General features: G+C 37.5%; 1 protein-coding gene across 5 annotated transcripts in view; it reads left to right on the plus strand.

Moving 5' to 3' along the window:
• Window positions 1-124: 124 nt before the first annotated feature.
• The window catches only part of FAM208A (family with sequence similarity 208 member A), a 31351-nt gene continuing 13929 nt past the window's right edge, over window positions 125-17546 (plus strand). For 3 of the 5 annotated variants that reach the window (XM_026857306.1, XM_026857307.1, XM_026857308.1), the window contains exons 1-13: window positions 126-654; window positions 8002-8147; window positions 9275-9367; window positions 10262-10334; window positions 11689-11780; window positions 12131-12289; window positions 13582-13709; window positions 14354-14385; window positions 15022-15127; window positions 15554-15657; window positions 15768-15871; window positions 16097-16169; window positions 16306-16380. In XM_026857306.1, the coding sequence (XP_026713107.1) occupies window positions 297-654; window positions 8002-8147; window positions 9275-9367; window positions 10262-10334; window positions 11689-11780; window positions 12131-12289; window positions 13582-13709; window positions 14354-14385; window positions 15022-15127; window positions 15554-15657; window positions 15768-15871; window positions 16097-16169; window positions 16306-16380 (1543 nt within the window). In that variant the 5' untranslated portion in view covers window positions 126-296. Of the gene's footprint in view, window positions 655-8001; window positions 8148-9274; window positions 9368-10261; window positions 10335-11688; window positions 11781-12130; window positions 12290-13581; window positions 13710-14353; window positions 14386-15021; window positions 15128-15553; window positions 15658-15767; window positions 15872-16096; window positions 16170-16305; window positions 16381-17546 lie in introns of all 5 variants that reach the window. The other 2 variants (XM_026857309.1, XM_026857310.1) reach the window with 1 other exon arrangement.

Raw genomic sequence — 17546 nt, forward strand, 5'->3', positions numbered from 1 at the left:
GGGCGCGAGCGCCTGCCCCTGTATTTATAACCTGCGCCGCGGCCGGATTGGCTAAGCCGGGAGGGCTGGGGCCCCGCCCCCTTCCCGTGTGCGCCGCCGCCATGTTAGCGCGCGGGAGGGGGCGGCGCGGCTGCCGTAAGGCGAGCGGACGGAGGGGGAGCAGTGGCGGCAGCGGGAGGTGCGCGGCGCCGAGGAAGGGGTAGTTTGGTGGGGAGGAAGAGAAGGCGCGGGTTATCGTGCTCCCTTCTCGGCGCTAGGAGCGAGTGGCGGATGCCGTGATCCCCAGTGGTGGCGAGATGGAGCCGGAGCAGCATCAGCGGACGGAGAAGACCGGCGCGGGCCTCCTGCGGGTGGAGAGTAATAGAGCAGGAGCCGCTGAGGACACCACACAAAATGGCGGACGCTCTGAGAGCAGTAGCACTGGGGAGGCGCTGCTGGTGGCTGTTGCTGCAGAGGACAAGGTCCCCCCAAACCTCAGCATCACTAGCAGCAGCCAGCGCAGGAGCAGCATCTCAACGGCAAATGAACAGCAGCAGCAGCAGCAGCAGCCGCCCAGCGGTGTGTTCGGGGGGCCTCCCCCTCTCTCTAACCCCCCAGAAGACCTGCCTGTTAGGAGGAACTTTCAGATCCCCAGGAAGAGCAGAGAAAAGAAAGGTTGTTCTTCCCTTTCCCTTCCTTCTCTCCCTCACTCCCCTCTTCATCTTATTCATTAGGCAGGCTCTTTATGCACCTCACACAACTGCATGCAAAATCCTGCGGGTGTGGAGGAGGCTGTGGCATGGCTCAGACTAGCGAGGCTGCTGGGGATAAGGTTTTTTTTTTTTAGTGTCAGGCTTTTACATTCTTTCCTCTCCCTACCCCTCCCTCTTCTATTTTTCATTTTTATTTTGTCAGAAGGAGGAGAAAAAAAAAGAAAAATAAAACCCAAAAAATCTCGGCTTGAATTTCAGACCGTCGCTTTAAAAGGACGGAGTAGCTGGATGCTGTCAGGGTGGGCATGAGTGTTGATCCTGGCTCCGCTTCTGGAGATGGCAGTCGCATGCAGAGAAGATGGTTCTCTGGGACACGGACATGCAGAGAAGATGGTTCGCTTTTCTCTTTCCCCTGACCTCTCTGTAGGAAAGGGGTGTAATCCTGTTTAGGGTAGACTAACAAGCACTGAGCAGAGTTGTCCTTCATTGATGATACGCAGAAGACTGTTCTTATCTAGTGAAAGTTCCTTACTTGGCAGGGGGAAAGTGAACATCCCACGTTCACGTGCCTCGCCTTGGAAGCATTCCTCTTCCAAGCGTCCAGGGTTTGTTTTTTGGTTTTCAAGTAACTCTTCCTCTAAAAGCCTGTGGTATTTCTTACTTATCGAGAGACTTCATTGGCTTCTGCTTGTCTTTGATTTTGTTAAGTGGCATTGAAGACATGTCTTATTTCTTCCCTGAAACCTATCTCAGTTCTTGACCTTTGCAACATCAGGTCAGTAACTTAGCACGTATCACAAAAATACCTGTTCGCATAGGCTTCTAGTTCTTCAGAGAAGAGTCTAACATCTAACTTCTTGAAATGCTTTCTTCTGTAAGGAAGAGATGAAGGTAGGTTTATTTCATTATCCAGTCTTTCCCTTCATCCATATTTGGCAATAATGTCCCCTTTTTCCTTTTCTTCCCTTTCTTTACTATTGCCACCCTCCGAGGTGTGATACAAGTCTGGCAGAGATTCATTGTAAAAAAGACTGGGTTGATTTGGAGGAAAAAAAAAAAGAGTCTCAACCATCTGAGAGAAAAATGTCTGAATAAAATATGGTGCCTCTTGCACTTCCATATGTCAGACCCAAGTGTGGTTGCATTTGAATACCTTTATATATTTAGAAGAAATGTTTAATAGTTAACCACAGACATTTGAAGTTCCTCTCTAGCATTTGCTTCTAGTGTGAATTAAAACCTGCAAGATACCTATTTGGGTCACCTAATTCATCATTGGTCTATCCAGAACTATCTCCTACAGTGTGTACGAAGTTTTAGAATAGGTAGTTAAAACATCAGGCTTCTGTGGCTTCTAGAATAGAAGGGGAAGCCATTCTTACTCCACCTAAAATTTACTTGCTAATGTCAAGGTCATTTGACCCGTTCTTAAGGGCTTACTTTTTAGCGTGCTGCACTTTTCCCCTTTCCCTTTCAGCTTACAGAAAGCTGCTTGGGCATTTTAATCATACTGGTGATCTACAGTTCCCAAAATTCTCAAAATGGAACTTTCTGCCCATGGTGCTTGCGTTCTTACAGTTGATTATGGTTGCTGATTGTTGGTCTTGCACTATGAGATGCCATAATGCCAAGTGCTGTGAGAGCATGTGGTAGACAAGAGTAGCAAAAGTGGGCTAGCGTAAAAACTGCCAACATAATCTTTGAGGACAACCAGATCATTACTGGAATTAGCATTGGCATTTGAGAAATGATGCCATTAAATCAGTTCTGCAATTAAACTAGAAGATCAGCAGTGAATTGATCATCTGACATTGTAGTGGCATATGCTTGCAACATGCTTAGCACCACTGTTCAAATACATCTTGTTAAATAACAATCAGGGCATCATCTGTCCCTCTCAGAAGAGCTTTCTTGGCTAGATCCTAATTTCCAGCATGAATAATAAACATGGACGCTTCCTTCATTCTTCCTTGTATTGGAGTTGTCCTTGTCTTGGTTTCTAAACCTCCATTTTGTTCTTGGACAAACCATCCTGAGAGGTACTTGCTATCTTGATTATGAACACTAATCCATCTTGTACATACTATAAAATCTGTACAGGATGACTTTGTTATTCTGGTTTGGATTTTTTGTGTGTGTGTGTGTTTTGGTTTTCTTATTTTAAGCACCAAAATGTGTTTTGGGAACAATTTTTGATTGTAAAGCAATTAAAAATTGAATCTGCAAAGTAAAAATTTAAGGGACAAATCCTAGAAAACTTAGGATTTAGCTGCTTATTTAGCCTTTCTGGAATTCATGTCTACCTCCCACCTCTATTTGAAGACTAAGGGACTGAAAGTCAACAGAAAGAACGTTGTTAATGTGGAGAAATGCATCTGGTGGAAACATACTTCTTAAAACTAACTGTGGTTGTTGTCACAGAGAATTTTTCTTCTGGTTTCCCCCCCTTTTTTTTTTTTTTTCCCCCAAACTGTAAGAAAGGCTGGCTGATTTATTTTTGAAGGTGTGCATGCACTTGTTTTCCTACTTAGAACTGCCTTGAAAGTTTCCATTTTCTTGGTACACACAGTTTAGTAATGGTGTTACACTTGAGTATCTTAACTCTTTTTTTAATTTTAGTACTACAGCCAGTTGTCATGGCCTCTTCTAATTTAATTGTCAGATCTGCTCAGGTTTCCAAGTCTGCCTGACACGTCAAAGATCCTTGTTTAATAGGATGAGGGAAAAAATTTCCAAGATAAAGCACTGGAAGAGCATTTTTTTTTTCCTTACTGTACTAACTGTATGAGTGATCCTTATACCAAAAGACCACTCCCAAAAACATGCTGAAGTAGCAACCAATGACTTCTGGGATTGCTTATTGATAAAGGTTGGACATTTATTTCTGTAGTCTACCAGTTTAACAAATGACTGCTGTTTCTCAGACTGAGTAGAAGAAAAAACATCTTGCTTTTATCCATGAAAATCTTAGCAATAGTTTCTTGGAGGTTTACATTGTCCCTTTTCTACTAAATAGTATTTGATGGTTTGTTTTGCCGTTTCTAATTTTCTGTATTTTTGGTAGAGATGCATATCTGCTATTTGCTACTGGATATTTCTACCTGGGGATTTCATTAAGCACTCCTTGATATTTAGACCTTTTGAGAGCAAGATGTATTTTGGCCTGAAAATACCATAAAAGTAGCAGTGTTACAGTTCATTAACACAACAGAATCTTGGTCTTAGTCTTAAGAAATGAAGATTTAAAATGGTGCTTCTCAATTGAGTTTTTGTAGCAGGAGCACTTGTTTGTGAAGAGTGCTAGCATTCTGCCAATTTACCCGTTAATAAAATAAGTAATTTACCTCCCTTAAAAGTTAGTTCAGCATTTCTTAAAGAGAATGTCTCTGTCATCGTCCTCACATTCTGACTTAAGAAGAAAAAAACCCTAACCCAACCAAACCCAGTGATTCCAAACTCAGTTTTCTCAAGTTGAAGCATCAGACAGCTGTGAAAGAGAAATGTAAAGCCTCTAGGGAATTACAGGTATCCAAACATGTGGTCTAATGTCCATCCCTAAACTCGGTAGTGTATTAGTTAAACTGAGCTTCCACCTAAAAATACTTACATATGTTCCAATATACTGGTTAGAAACGGAACAAAACCAGTATTTTATTTACTTGCTTATGCAGAACGGGCTGGCAAAAGCACAATAATTGAACTGTGTCTGTTACAAGGATACAGCAAGTTAGTCCTTACATAAATTGTTGTTTAATTTTTGTGGGTCAGTGAAGGTACAGCATACGCACATCAGGTTTGTATAGTCAGCCTGGAAAACGTGTGTACGCACTACTAGTCTTTGAAGTGATGTAGGATTGGAGATAAGCTTAATAATCTCATCCATTGTGAGTTTGGAATCACTGGGTTTGGTTGGGTTAGGGTTTTTTTCTTGCTTCTCAACTCCTGTAAGTGAGGTACAGGTCCTTCTATAGTAACCTTAGCCCTTTAGAAAATAGCTGCCCTTTAGCACCAATGCTTAGATGACATTTAAAAGTATTGCCTTGCTACTTGCCTCATTAGGTAATGTTTCAGGTTTTTATTAAGAACCTAAAGCCTGCAGCGCCTCAAGTTCTGGAATAAACAGGAAGTGAGTTGGAGCCTGTCATGAAGTAGGGGATGAGTGTGTTTGAGGAGTCATCCTTAGAGAAGGAAAAAACCAGTTTATGCCATGCACTCTGTAACAGATTTGTTGACTTCTATATGATAGTTTATCTGAAATTCAAAGCTAAGTCACTTATTTTTCTGCTTTATAATTAGAGTGCTGTCCTGCAATCAGTTTACCAGACATTACTTGCTCCATCCATTCTTTGGCAAGTCAGAAATAGAATACCACAGATACATAATTAGCTAGCTGCCCCTGAAGAAGAAATGCTTAGTGGGTGCTATCTTTCTCAAACCAAGTGTGGGTCATCTGCCACTACTATATATGGAAAGGTGGCAGGCAGATAGGAGGTTTTGGTGATAAAATTCAGTGTTTATAAGCAATATTAAAACCAAGTAATTTATTACTTCTGTAAGGATTATACATTCAACAAATTTAATTCATGTTCCTTTTTACTCAGTCAATGGGTTACACCTGATCAAGAAACCGATCACTCTTACTTTATGCATGAAGTAAACTAAGGCAAGATTGTATGTGTAGTTGCTGTTCTTGTTCACTTTGTACTGAGTGGGCAGTACACATCAAAGCAATAGAAATTCCATTACTGTGAAGTTTTTGGATTATTAAGCATTTTTTTACTAAAAGATAGATGTAAAGTCTTGGTTTTGGACTGATGTGATCAATAAGGTGGAATCAGTCTAGTTTTAATGTTCTATATGTTAACAAATTGAAAAAATGAAATCACAGAACTTAATTTTGTGCCCAAGTACTTTGTTTGATCTGTCTTTACTACAAAGGTAGCAACAGCCTTTCTAGCTTCAGTAGTGTCACTGGTGAACTTAGATGATGTCTTTTGGGTATAAATTTGGTGAAGTACAAGAAAGTATGTATGTTATTGAATAATAAGTAACAGTAGCAGTAAAACGTACTTCCAGTCCTCTGCTAAGAAATTGAAGAAAAAAATGCATCAATCTTCAATCTCTAATTTGTTGTATTCTGTATTTAAGGCATTAAGTAGAGCTCTTCCATAAATCTGTCGAGACCTAATTGTATAGTAGTTTATGTACATTCTCCCTAGCTGAAGAACAGGGAGACTTGCTATTTTTTGGCAAGTCTGTCTCAGCTTGCTTGTCAGAACTTTCCACAAAGCAGGAAACGTTCAAACACAAATGGGAACGTAGTTGACGATACCTGAATGAATGACAGGGTCTTAGTTGATGTAATAATATGCTTCTTCCTAGATTTGCATCTGGGAAGTGGGCAAGCCATCGTGTATAGTTTGTGGTTGCTCAGATTTCTAGCTAGTCCTATAGAGTTTTCTACTTGCTTGGACTCAAGATGGAAGAAGTAGGCTGGGTTTGACTGAGCATGTGTTTCTAGGGGAAAACATGGAAAGGTACACTAATCCCTGTGAGGGAACAGGAAATTCGGACAAGCAGCTGGCATTGGTAGCCTTCTGACTTAAGTGGACCTTTTAGACAGAAGAGAAATTGGCAGTATGTGAGACATGCACAACACTAGGGTTTCCAAACTCCCCCTCAGAAAGATCTAAGAGGTGTTTGGGGATGGGCTAGGACATGAAGTGCTTTTGCAGTATGTGTGTATCTATAGTAGGCATGTTTTATATTTTACTAATAGGTGTTTCTCTCTTCAGTACAAGTGCATTCAATCTTAGTAATACTAAGTTGAGAATTTAATTCACTTCCAGTTATCTTTACTCCCATATTGCTGTCAGTCTTTCAAGAATGAAGTCTTTGTTATAAAAAAGGATGTTATATAAAAAAAGTTTTCTTAATCTCTTTCATAACTTCCACTCTTAAAAACTCAATTATTCATGGTTGCTGGTGTTGGAATCATTGCTTTACTTTAGTTTACAGGTGTGATATTACACTATAAAGTGTCTATGTAAATGCAGCTTTTGTTAGCTGACACAAACCAGTTCACTTTTCATGTAGAACATGTTTTATATTGAGGCTAATGCAGTTAATATTTCCTGCAAATGAGGAAAAGATGACTATCTAAATCTACCACAGTATTATTTAATGAAGTTGGAGATGCACTCTAAAGATGTAATAAAATTTAATTTGCTGTTAGAGTAATGGAAGATTATTTTATGTGAGACTAGTACTATTGTAGTTTATCCTAACTATTGTAACTTTTAGTTATTTCAGGAGGTAGTGGTGTTTTAGGGGTTTATTTCTATAGAGAAAAACAGGCCCTCCTACAAAAAGAGCAAAAGCAGTCTCAGAAATATCTGCTGGGAGTACTTACTGTCTGAAGTTTGCAAAACCCACAAAAATACTGTACTTTTTGTGAGTATTTTGGAAGTTACACTGAGGAAGAAAACACTTGCCATACTTACTGAACTAGTTCAGTTCCCCCAGGAGTATTATCTTCCTAGACATTATTCTCAGAATAGGTGCTCAGATTCTCTGCTGGCCCACTCTGGGGTTTACTTTTTGATCACTTTGTCACTTTTGGTACCCAAAGAGAAATAAAGAAGCTTGGGGAGATGAACACTTTACTGTGTGAACTTAGGCAAAGATTTGCCCAGGAGGTGAATTTGTACAACAAATGAAGGGCTTTCCTTTTAAAGCAGCTATTGTAAGGGATCAGATCATAAAGCATGAACACAAGCAGTGTCTTTTTTAATAATAGGAAATTACTGGAATTCTTAAGACAGTATTGAATTTATTCATATTTATTCTTATTACCATAAACAAACAAACAGAAAACCCCATAATGGCTCTAAAGAGAGGCTAAGCTATGAAACGGTTCTTAAGGCTTTTATTAGAACAATTTGTTCCTGTTTCTTAATTAAAAGAGCTAGTTTGTAATTAAACTTATAGAACTTTAATTAAACTGTTTTGCAATACATATCAGACGTTTTCAAAGGGTAAATTCAGACTTAATATGCTTCCCTTATAAGCTTCTGAGAACGAGCTGTTCAAGAGTAATATTTAAAAAGCATAAAGAAATGAATTTTTTAAGGTGCTGTAATTCGAAGCAACTTAAACCTTCTAGCCTAAGTTGTCTTTTTGAAATATTTTAGGTGTTTTGTATTCTAAATTGAATCATAAGCCATTTGTCTTTATGCATAAACAGTGAATGGAAAACTGAAATTTTTCAGATGTGTATTGGAGCTTATTGTTTTATTCTCTTTTATAGCACTCTTTCAGCCACTAACTGTAGGCTCTCGAGAATTTGAGGATATTTTGAAGATTCTGCATTCATCTTACTTGGAACCAAGTTCAGTGTCCAATTTTAATTACAGGAGGGCCAGCTTAGTTCATAGTGAACTGTTGGAAAAGGAAGTGAGTATATTTGTGGCTTCTCTTTATGCATAAGGTACAAGTCAAATAAAATTTAATGTTTCTTCTGAGTCTAGAGGCAAAGACCTGGAGATTATTTTTTACTGATGTGCTTGATATTTAATGGTAAACTCAAATCCCTAAAAATGTTAGCAGCTATTTTTCAGGCAAGCCTTTTGCTGCATAGACATAAAATCTCGCCTGCCAGATACTTAGAAAAGGCTAAAAGAAAAACTGTATTTTGCACCACTTATCTCTGTACATTTTTAATTTTCAAAAATTTTCTTAATTTTTATGTCTTTTTAAGACCTGGGCTGAAGACACAGATGTTATAGTATCTCACTTTGAAAGGCCTGATGCTTCCTGTGAAGATTAAAATATTTTTCTGATACTAAGTTTACACAGTCTCTGTAATTTTATTGTTTTTCATGAAGTAGTACCTAAAATTTGAGTTGATGATTTGAACTATCAAGTGGAGCAGCTTGGTTGAAGCACACTTCTGCTGTACTTATGTGCTGTCTCTTAAATCCAGCCATGGCTTGCTTTCATAACTGTGAAGTTTTCAGTCCCAGTGCCAAAAAGCTTCATATATGGAAAATTAGTATCTTGAACCTGTAAGGTAAATTGCAAAGTATTTTCTTTTTTTGCTACTATAACGTTTATGATTCATGGTCACAGCTGAGGAATATTGCCATTGATGAAAACCACCTCAGTAGCAGCGAACTGCTAAAGTACATGCACAGTGTAAGAGATAATGGTTTGTTTGCTAAGAAGAGAAAAAAATCTTATTTCTGGAATTTCGGTGATCATACAGAAGGCATTGAGCTGGGTGCTTCTAGATAGTTATGCTACAAAGATAATTCTAAAACATTACTGCATAGGTTTGGTTGAAGAGTGTCCCTTCATTAAAAAATAAACATTAATCTTTGGGCAGGTTAAGCCAATAATATTTCTCATGGGTATAATGTTTTTTTAAATATAATTTTAGTGTACTATAGTCTCATTCAAGTTATCTTTTGATTATTTTTCTGCATTTGGATCTGCTAACATAGATGGGCCTTAAAACACTGACACCTGAATGTGACAGCAGTAATCTGTCTGCATGTGTTAAGAACTTTCTGTAATAACAGTTCACAGAAAAACGCAGAGAGCTGAAATTTGATGGTCGTCTAGAAAAAGAGCTTTCTGAAAACTATGCATTTCTGATGGTTGATCGACCTCAGGTAAGGAAACAAAACTGCATATAAATGCTTTCTCTTTTTCAGTTAAGAGTTTTTGTTGTTTTTGTTAAACTTAATGTATTTTATTGACACACTTACTAGTCTTTATTTTTGAAAAATTCAGCACTGGAAGGTGTAGAAGGATGGGAAAGAGATACGGTATTATGTCACTGTGTAAATCCTTTATTCTCTGCTGTTTATGGTGCTCTATTTACATGTATCTGTCATGTATCTTCTTTGGTTTAGGCTTGATTTTATAAATAAAAGGATAGATTTTCTGGATGGCATGTGGGGTTTTATTGGGTTTGTGTTTGTGGTTTCATTTTTTTTAATTGAAAAGGGATGTTGAGTGTTTTCATTGCAGTTGATTTTTGGTGGTGGGGATTTTTCTGCATCAAGAAGAGGTTACCTTAAGAAGAAGGTAACTTGTAATATTAGAAAATGGATCTAATCTTTTATGTATGTTCTTTGTTCATATGTTTTTAATGAAAGTGATGGAAAGGGAATTTCTGTGCTTATTCTGTTATTATAGAGCCAGGATTTCTTAAGTATTAATTATTTGGCAGGTTTACTTCTGCTTTGTGTGTTAAAAACAAGTAATGTTTATAATGTATGTTTAAGGTATAGGGAGGCTTTTTTTTCTTAAGATATGTGTCAGTTTGTGCAACTGCTTTATACTGAGTGAATTGCACAGTTTAACAGTTTATACAGCAATTCAAACTAGTCTTACCGCTGAGTAGTTTTGCTTATAAAGGTTTTTTGGGGGGGTTGTTCTGGGTTGTGGGGGGTTTTTTTTAGCTCAATCAAAATTCTGTAACTCTTGTTTCTCACTGTTTGTTCTGTTCACATTCTGACTTTCCTGGTAGACATGCTTAAAAAAATGTCTGTTCTCTGCAGATCCAAAGCATATGCGAAAAGGGGCTGCAGGTGGGCCACTCCAAAATAACAATTCTCGGCAGCCCTTCCATGGGTAATGTATCTTTTGATTCTATGTGCTGGTATTACTCAGTATGAGTTGGCAGATAATGGGATGTAGTTGTGTAAACTTTCTGTCACTTCAGGAACATCACAGCTAAGGATTTTTAGAAAAGTAGATTGACATCAGAATGCAATTTCATAACTCTGTTTTTGACTAGTTAATTTAAATCCCTTTCCCAAAGGGGAGACCTAATTCTTATTTTGACTTAAGTCAAACCAATATATCATGTCTTCCCAATAGAATTGGGAGGCCAAAGAACTAATGTAATCTGTGGCTGTGTGCTTCACTGTGTGTGTACATCCAGCATGTAGATGCATTCAGAAATACCTGATGGAAATAGTAGCTAATCTTAGTATTGATGTAGATAGAACTAAAGTTCTTGAATCCAAGAAGAGCATCGATAAATTGGAGACTTGGAAAAGTCACAAGGTGTTAAGAGATTTGAAAGTGCAAGATACAAAGTTCCTTTAGCAAAGCTTTTCAAATAGAAAATTAAGAAAAATTTGCCATCCTCTGTAAGAGTAACATGATACAGAGGTGATAATGTGAATGTTGAAAGCAGAACAGATGCAATGGAGGGAGAACAAAGGTATATGAGCATATAACTTTTTTACTGTTATAGCCAGTAAAGGTTCTGGAACAATTTACCAAAGTAGTTAATACAGACTTGGAATGAGAGGAACCTAAGCAAAGTGGATGCTTTTGTGAGTACCTGAGTTCAGTTACAGTTACTTGATCTGAGGTACCTAACTACACCAGCGAATTATAGTTTGTTTTTGAGGCCTTAAAATCTATGACATTATGGCTGAAGTGTTGAAAAGCAAGAAATTATTTTAACTTTTCATTTGTGTATCAGTTCATGATTTCAAAACTATATTTTTGTCAACAGTGTAGAATGAAAGATGACAGTGTTTTCCTGCCTTACTTCTCAGTCATGCCTTCACTGCTTATCTCCACATTATGCGATGGGACACTGTACAGAAGGATCTCAGCTGTTTGAAAAAAACCACCTGAAAGCAGTATCTGTATAGCCTGTGGGCATGGCTTGTCTTCTTGGTCACACCACTTTCAGTAATGTGGGTGTGCTCCTTTCAAACTGAGCTAGTGTCCATATTCTGCTGTGGTGTTTCATAGTGCAGTTGGTGCAAGTAAACATTTATTCTACTGTCTTGAAGTTATGAATTGTGAACATGCCCTTACACCTTTCTCTGATCATATTCCAAAAAGATTGTTGTATCTTTGTTTGGTATACATTGAGCTTTAATTCCCATGTAATGCTGCTTAAACTTCTATTAACGTTCTAACATTCAGCATAATGTGGTGGGTTTTTTTATACTCCTCTCAGGTGTATATATCTCCAGGTATGCTGATTTATTGCAGCCTAATCCTCTAGAAGCTGGAGCAACTGGAGATGTGATTGTTTTTAAAATAATAAAGGTAAATTGATCTTGCTTATTCTTGAAGGATTATATTGCTTACTGATAAAATAAAGGTGGTTTTAACCTAACATTCAGTTTCCATTTATGCAATTATCTGCTTATAGAGAAGCTAGAACCCTACCAGGTTTAAAATCTGATGTTGACATTGAGCTTAAGTAAAACATAATAAATTTTTATGAAAGGCGAAGATGTCTTGTTTTCTTTGAAAGTATGCATAATGTACTTCTATAAATGGCTTTTTTAATGACCTGTTTCAATTTCCCTGATCTTACTTCCTTTGGTACTTGAAGCAATTTGCCAGTTTTCAGGAGAAAAACTTAGGCGTACAGTTCTTCTGCTTTATTACAGGGAAAAATGAAAAGCATATATGACCACATCGGTATGAAAGCAATGGAATCAACAGTAAAGAGTGCGTTAGATCCAACACCAAAGCATGAATGTCATGTTTCAAAGAATGCAAATAAAGTAACCTCCTTGCTGGCTTATCGAGCCTACGAACTTACTCAGGTAAAGGAAAGTTGAACATGCGTTAACTTTTTATAAAAGAACTTTATCAACAGAACTTCTGAAATTATGGAGATAAAATCATTGAAGATAGAACAAAGGTGAAGCATGTCCTGTAAAGCTGCAGTCTGGTCTATGTTAGCAGTAGCCAACAAATGCCTGCATTAGAAATTGCAGAACAACATGTCAGCCTCTCTTGTTTCCCTTCTATATGCCTGGACCCTATTGGAGATCTCTTTCAGACTGGGATGTAGGTGGAATATGATATAGCTAGGGAATGTACGTGGGGACTAGAATGCAGGCTGGGGAGGAGAGGAGATAATATATGGAGTTTGAAGTGTAAAAGTAGAACTGGCTAGTGGGGTCCTTAAAGTGAGAGTCCTTAAAGGGAAAACAGGGTTAGCAAAGAACAGCTTTTTGCTTTTTTCTTTTTTTCCCGTTTCATTTGTTTTCCATGCCAAATTCTCAGGTTTGGAGATGGTGAAGGAGGAATGGAATCAGTTCTGAGTATCTCTTTTGCTAGCTGTTCCATCTCTGTTCCTGCAGTTGCAATCATATTATTCCATCAAGTCCATAGATTTCAGGATACTTACTTGAAAGCATTCTCTTCAGTATTACAACTTCTTTTGACTTCTGTAAATCAGGGCTGGGCACTGAATCAGATGGCTAGAAAATTAGTGTATGTTTTCATTTCTCTTTACAAACTTGCCCTAATTGACATTATTCTTTAATATTGGAATTCTGTGACTGAACTAAGGATAGACTCCAAAACTCATAGCAATATTTATTTTTCTCAGTGAAACTTCTTTTGGTTTTGTTAATTGTCCCTTACCTCATCAAGAATATACTTTCAAATAAATGTTGCAAAATTATTTTTTTATTCTTGATTAGCTTCTGAAATAGTGTCCATCCTGTCAGTGTTTGATAAAGGAGGGGAGGAGAAGGTAAAAAAATTACCTTAATTGATTGTATTATGAAGTACTTATGAGAACAGCATAAGCTTCCTTAGTTCAGGTATCAGCTTTTGAAGAAACAGGCTGTTGGTAAAAGGAACATAAATGTAATTTATTATAGTAACTTATAACTTGTTTTATATGCCAGTTAATATTTGGCATAATGGGTTTCAGACATACTCCCTTTGTTTATTTGAATCATTAATCATCAGGTGTATTTTGTAAGCTATTCCCATGAAAGAGTACACCTTTCAGTGAAGAAGGGTCATGGATTGTTAGTATATTTGCAAAATACAGTTTACCAGACTTCTAATTTAACATTGTGTTCACTTCTTTTTCTAGTACTATTTTTATGAATATGGCTTTGATGAGATAAGGCGAAGACCAAGACATGTTTGTCCTTATGCTGTTGTTAAGTTTACTTACAAAGATGAAATGGTGCAAGTACCAAAATTCTTACCCCCATCAAGGTAAGCTAGGAAATGAGTTTTGGAAAGACTGCATGCAGCCTGAAGTTCTTGGCGCTAGCTTAGAATTGGTTTAGATAAACAGTGCTGAAATGAATGGATGTGTCACAGGGACTTAGCATAATAAATACTTCTAATGCAAAGCAAGAGGTGACAGACTTGGTTTAACGCAGCAGGCTGGCCCCTGTAGGAAGCAGTTCTGCTGCTCTTTTTACCCGTTGGTCTTCTGACTAGGTGGAATTCATGTATAGTGGGTTTTTTTGCATAACTGAGGAAATTCACAGACATAAAAATGTTCACATTATTTTACTTGGTAGTCTAAAAAAATATTCTATATACTTTTTCACTGAATGATTCACTGGTGTCATCTTAACTGCTTGTGGAGAGATTATCTAAATGGGCAGTTGATTACAGATACACTGTGATACCTGTGCTGATAGGAAGGCATCCAGATGTGGGGACTGTATGTGTGGTGCTAAACACAGTTGTCAAGATACCTAAAATAGCACAAGATAGCTTGAGGTTAGGGGGGGATTCTTAGTGTTGCTGTTTTGTTAGATTGATAAAGTACCCTTAAGATAAGATTTAGTAGCCAGAAGCTTCTGTCTCAACATAGTCATTCTGTTGTTTTTGTTTCTTTTTGTTAGATCAAACAGCTTCAGTACAGATAGAAGTACAGGTAAGAATGAATTGAAGTTTATTGTTATTATGATACAGACATGGAAGGTTTTGGACCTTTTTGTCTGTGCAGTTTTGTCTTTAACCAGCTTAGTTCATGCTTACTGTATATCTGAGTTTTGTCCTGTACCACACTGATGTCAGGCATCTCTTCCTGATACTAGATGATCGAAGAGACACCCTAATCTTTTACCAGAACAAAGTAGAACTCAAGAAAATCAAAAGTATTTTTTCCTTCCTTTTCTACTTACAGTGTAGTAAGAACTTATGTTCTGTTCCTGAATCTCCTCTTCAGTGGCACTTCAAATAATATCCTCTGTCTTGCTTTTCTTTCAATCTTATCCAAACAAGATATTAATATGTATGAAGGTGGTTGACAGTTAAGGTAAGGAAAGAGGCTATTGTTCTACAGATGCTGGCACCAGGGGTATGCTTACACAGACAGGTACAGGTAACATACCAACCTCCTTTGCTCTGCTCAGAGCAGGTCAAACCATGATAAGATTTTAAATAGCCTTTCTGTTACGTTTTAACTTACTATTTAACAGCTTTTGGAGATTCTGCAGCCTCTTTAATGCCATTTCCTTTGTCTCATGTAGCAAGTGGTTTTGCTTAGTCTTTCTTTCTTCATCTTTAGATAAATCTAACTATACATTATGGAGGGGACAGCTTTGGAATAAAGGCAAACTTTTGTGCCATGTTTCTTTGAAATCAGCAACACGTCCTTTCCTTCCATGCAAGCTGTGAGTATTACCATTTAAACAGTAAGTTTGCAATATGGCTGTGCTAAAACACTTTCCAGTAGAGACTGGTGAATTTTTGACATACTCAGATGAAAATTAAAATTGTCTAGATGCTTTAAATATATCAAACTTGACTCCTGAGTCTTGTGTCCAGAGCTGCTTTTAGTTTGTGAACACAACTCAGTCAGCATTTCTTTTTTTTGTTTGGTGTTTTGTTGTTTTTTAGTTTGTTTTTTCTGTTTCCTTTGAAGTGACACACACTCCTTTGCTGGAATAAACACCACTGGCTCATGAGACAGTCTAAGGAAGTGATTTTTTAAGAGCATGTATTTCATAGTTCTTGCTTGGTCAATGAGGGTAGGACTATGGGCGGAAAAAAGAGGTCTTTATTTTTTTTTTCTCCCTCCTGCCACCCTTCATCTCCAGTCCTGAGAAGCTTGAGATTGAAAAAGTTATGAGCATTGATCAATTGAAGAAAAAAGTTTCACCGGTGTTGTTCTATAAAGAAACTTACCTAGGAGCAAAAGAAGGTAAAGAGTTCTAGCTTTTTTTTTTTTAATCAGAATTTTAAAAAGTTCCCTGAATTAAAATTTTGTTTCTTTTTTTCTTTCTTTATTGTTCTGTGCTTCTGTCATGTCAGTGTTGAAGAACGGCATGTACTGTAGCCTTTACGAAGTTGTGGAGAAGTCCCGTTCTGGTAGTCACTTGGATGGTTTACTTCAAAAACTAGAGAAAGAGAAACTTGTGAGTGCTACACATTTGACTATTCCCGTTTTGAAAATTCATTTTACTACCTATTAATTGAGGCGTGTTACAATATCCATGATCTCGCTGGAATTCCTTAGCTGGCATATTCTTAAGTATTGTATCAGGGCACTTTTCTACCCATGGTGATATTCAGCTTGCAGAGTACTCATAGTGAGCAAATGTCTTTGTTTGAAATGGTGTACTTTTTTTGATTGAAAACAGGTTCTTGTGAAACCACTTCCGGACAGAGGATTTCTTTTTCTTCTTTCTCCTTGGCAAATGATGTCCCCTTATGGTATGTGTACTCTTTGAGTTTTTGAGTTGCTTTTGGTTTGGTTTTTTTTTTAAGAGGGGTGGGAGTTTGAGTACTAGATTGTCTTTTGAAGCATAGTGGTCATCTTCTCAACTATTTTTATTTTCTTGTGCTCTAGACCACCAAACTGGACGGCCCCGCATGCTACATGCTTTGTTTCTGTTTCCAGAACCGAGAGGTATAATGAGCTCAAGTAAGTTTGTTCACTGTTGAGTGTTTTGTATGTGCTTACATATTCTGTTGAAGACTGAGTAGTGCTATAGCCTGTCAGTGTAAATGAGGAATAACAGTTTGCGTTTGTTATGGTTATGGTGATGGTGTTCAAAAAGGTGTTTATTTCTTCACAAAAGTACTTCAAACGCTACAGATTTTAGGTTGGTTTGTTCATATTTGAGAAGGTAAAACTTTGTTCAAATTTCTTCATTGTATATTCCAGTAAAACTGAGCATCGGTATTCCAAGGGATCTATGCATTAGTAACAACGTTGCACTTGAGACGTTTGAGGGCTTTCTTTAACCATCAAAACATAAAGGATAAAACATGTGAAAGTCTTCAATGTACCTGTAATTTTTGTATTGTGGCATTGAGATATGCACTAAAAACTGAGCAAAGAGCATACCGATAAAACAAGGCAATAAAAGATGACTGAAAGGACAGTTTCAGTAGAACTTTAATGCTTTGGAATGAGACTGTAATCTTTTTACAGTTGAAATTTGCAATAAGTAGTACCAGCAGCAGAATGCAGTCCTTTTTGGCCTGCTGTGAGTTAGAAGTGATATTGTCAAAACATAGTTTTTTACAGACATCTCACTTTTACAGAGAAGTTTTTGTCCTAAGTTTTGGCAGCTTCCTAGATTTTTATCTGTACATTTCTTACTTTAATAACACCCTTACCTTTTACTTAAGTAACAATTGTGAAAATTGGTTATAGCTTGGTTAGAGGAGATATCTTAACATTTAAAGTGTGTGCATACCAGTTTGTTAAAAATACTCCAATTCTTTCTGCAAGGGTCCCCAGTGAGCTTAGAAGCACAGCGAATGCATCAGGACTGCACAGGCTTCCCTCTTCCAGAGAGCTCTTAGGCTGCTGCTGAGTAAACCTTAGCAAGTCTTTGAAGTGGCCTTCCAGAAAGGTCATTCAGGTGGAAATGATAATGGTAACGATTGGAAATGATATGTGTATCTAGGATACAGGTTACCACAAAATTACAGTTCATCATGACCATGAGTAGGTTGACTTTTAAGCAGGCTTTAAAGCTGGTTACTTCACAAAAAAATTACTTCCCTGGCTTTTGGGTTATTTCTCCACAGTTATTCCAAACAGTGTTTCACCAAATACGTATAATACAGAATTAATGC

This window comes from Athene cunicularia (assembly GCF_003259725.1).
Source record: "Athene cunicularia isolate RWA chromosome 12 unlocalized genomic scaffold, athCun1 chr12_part1, whole genome shotgun sequence".
Taxonomy (NCBI): Eukaryota; Metazoa; Chordata; class Aves; order Strigiformes; family Strigidae; genus Athene; species Athene cunicularia.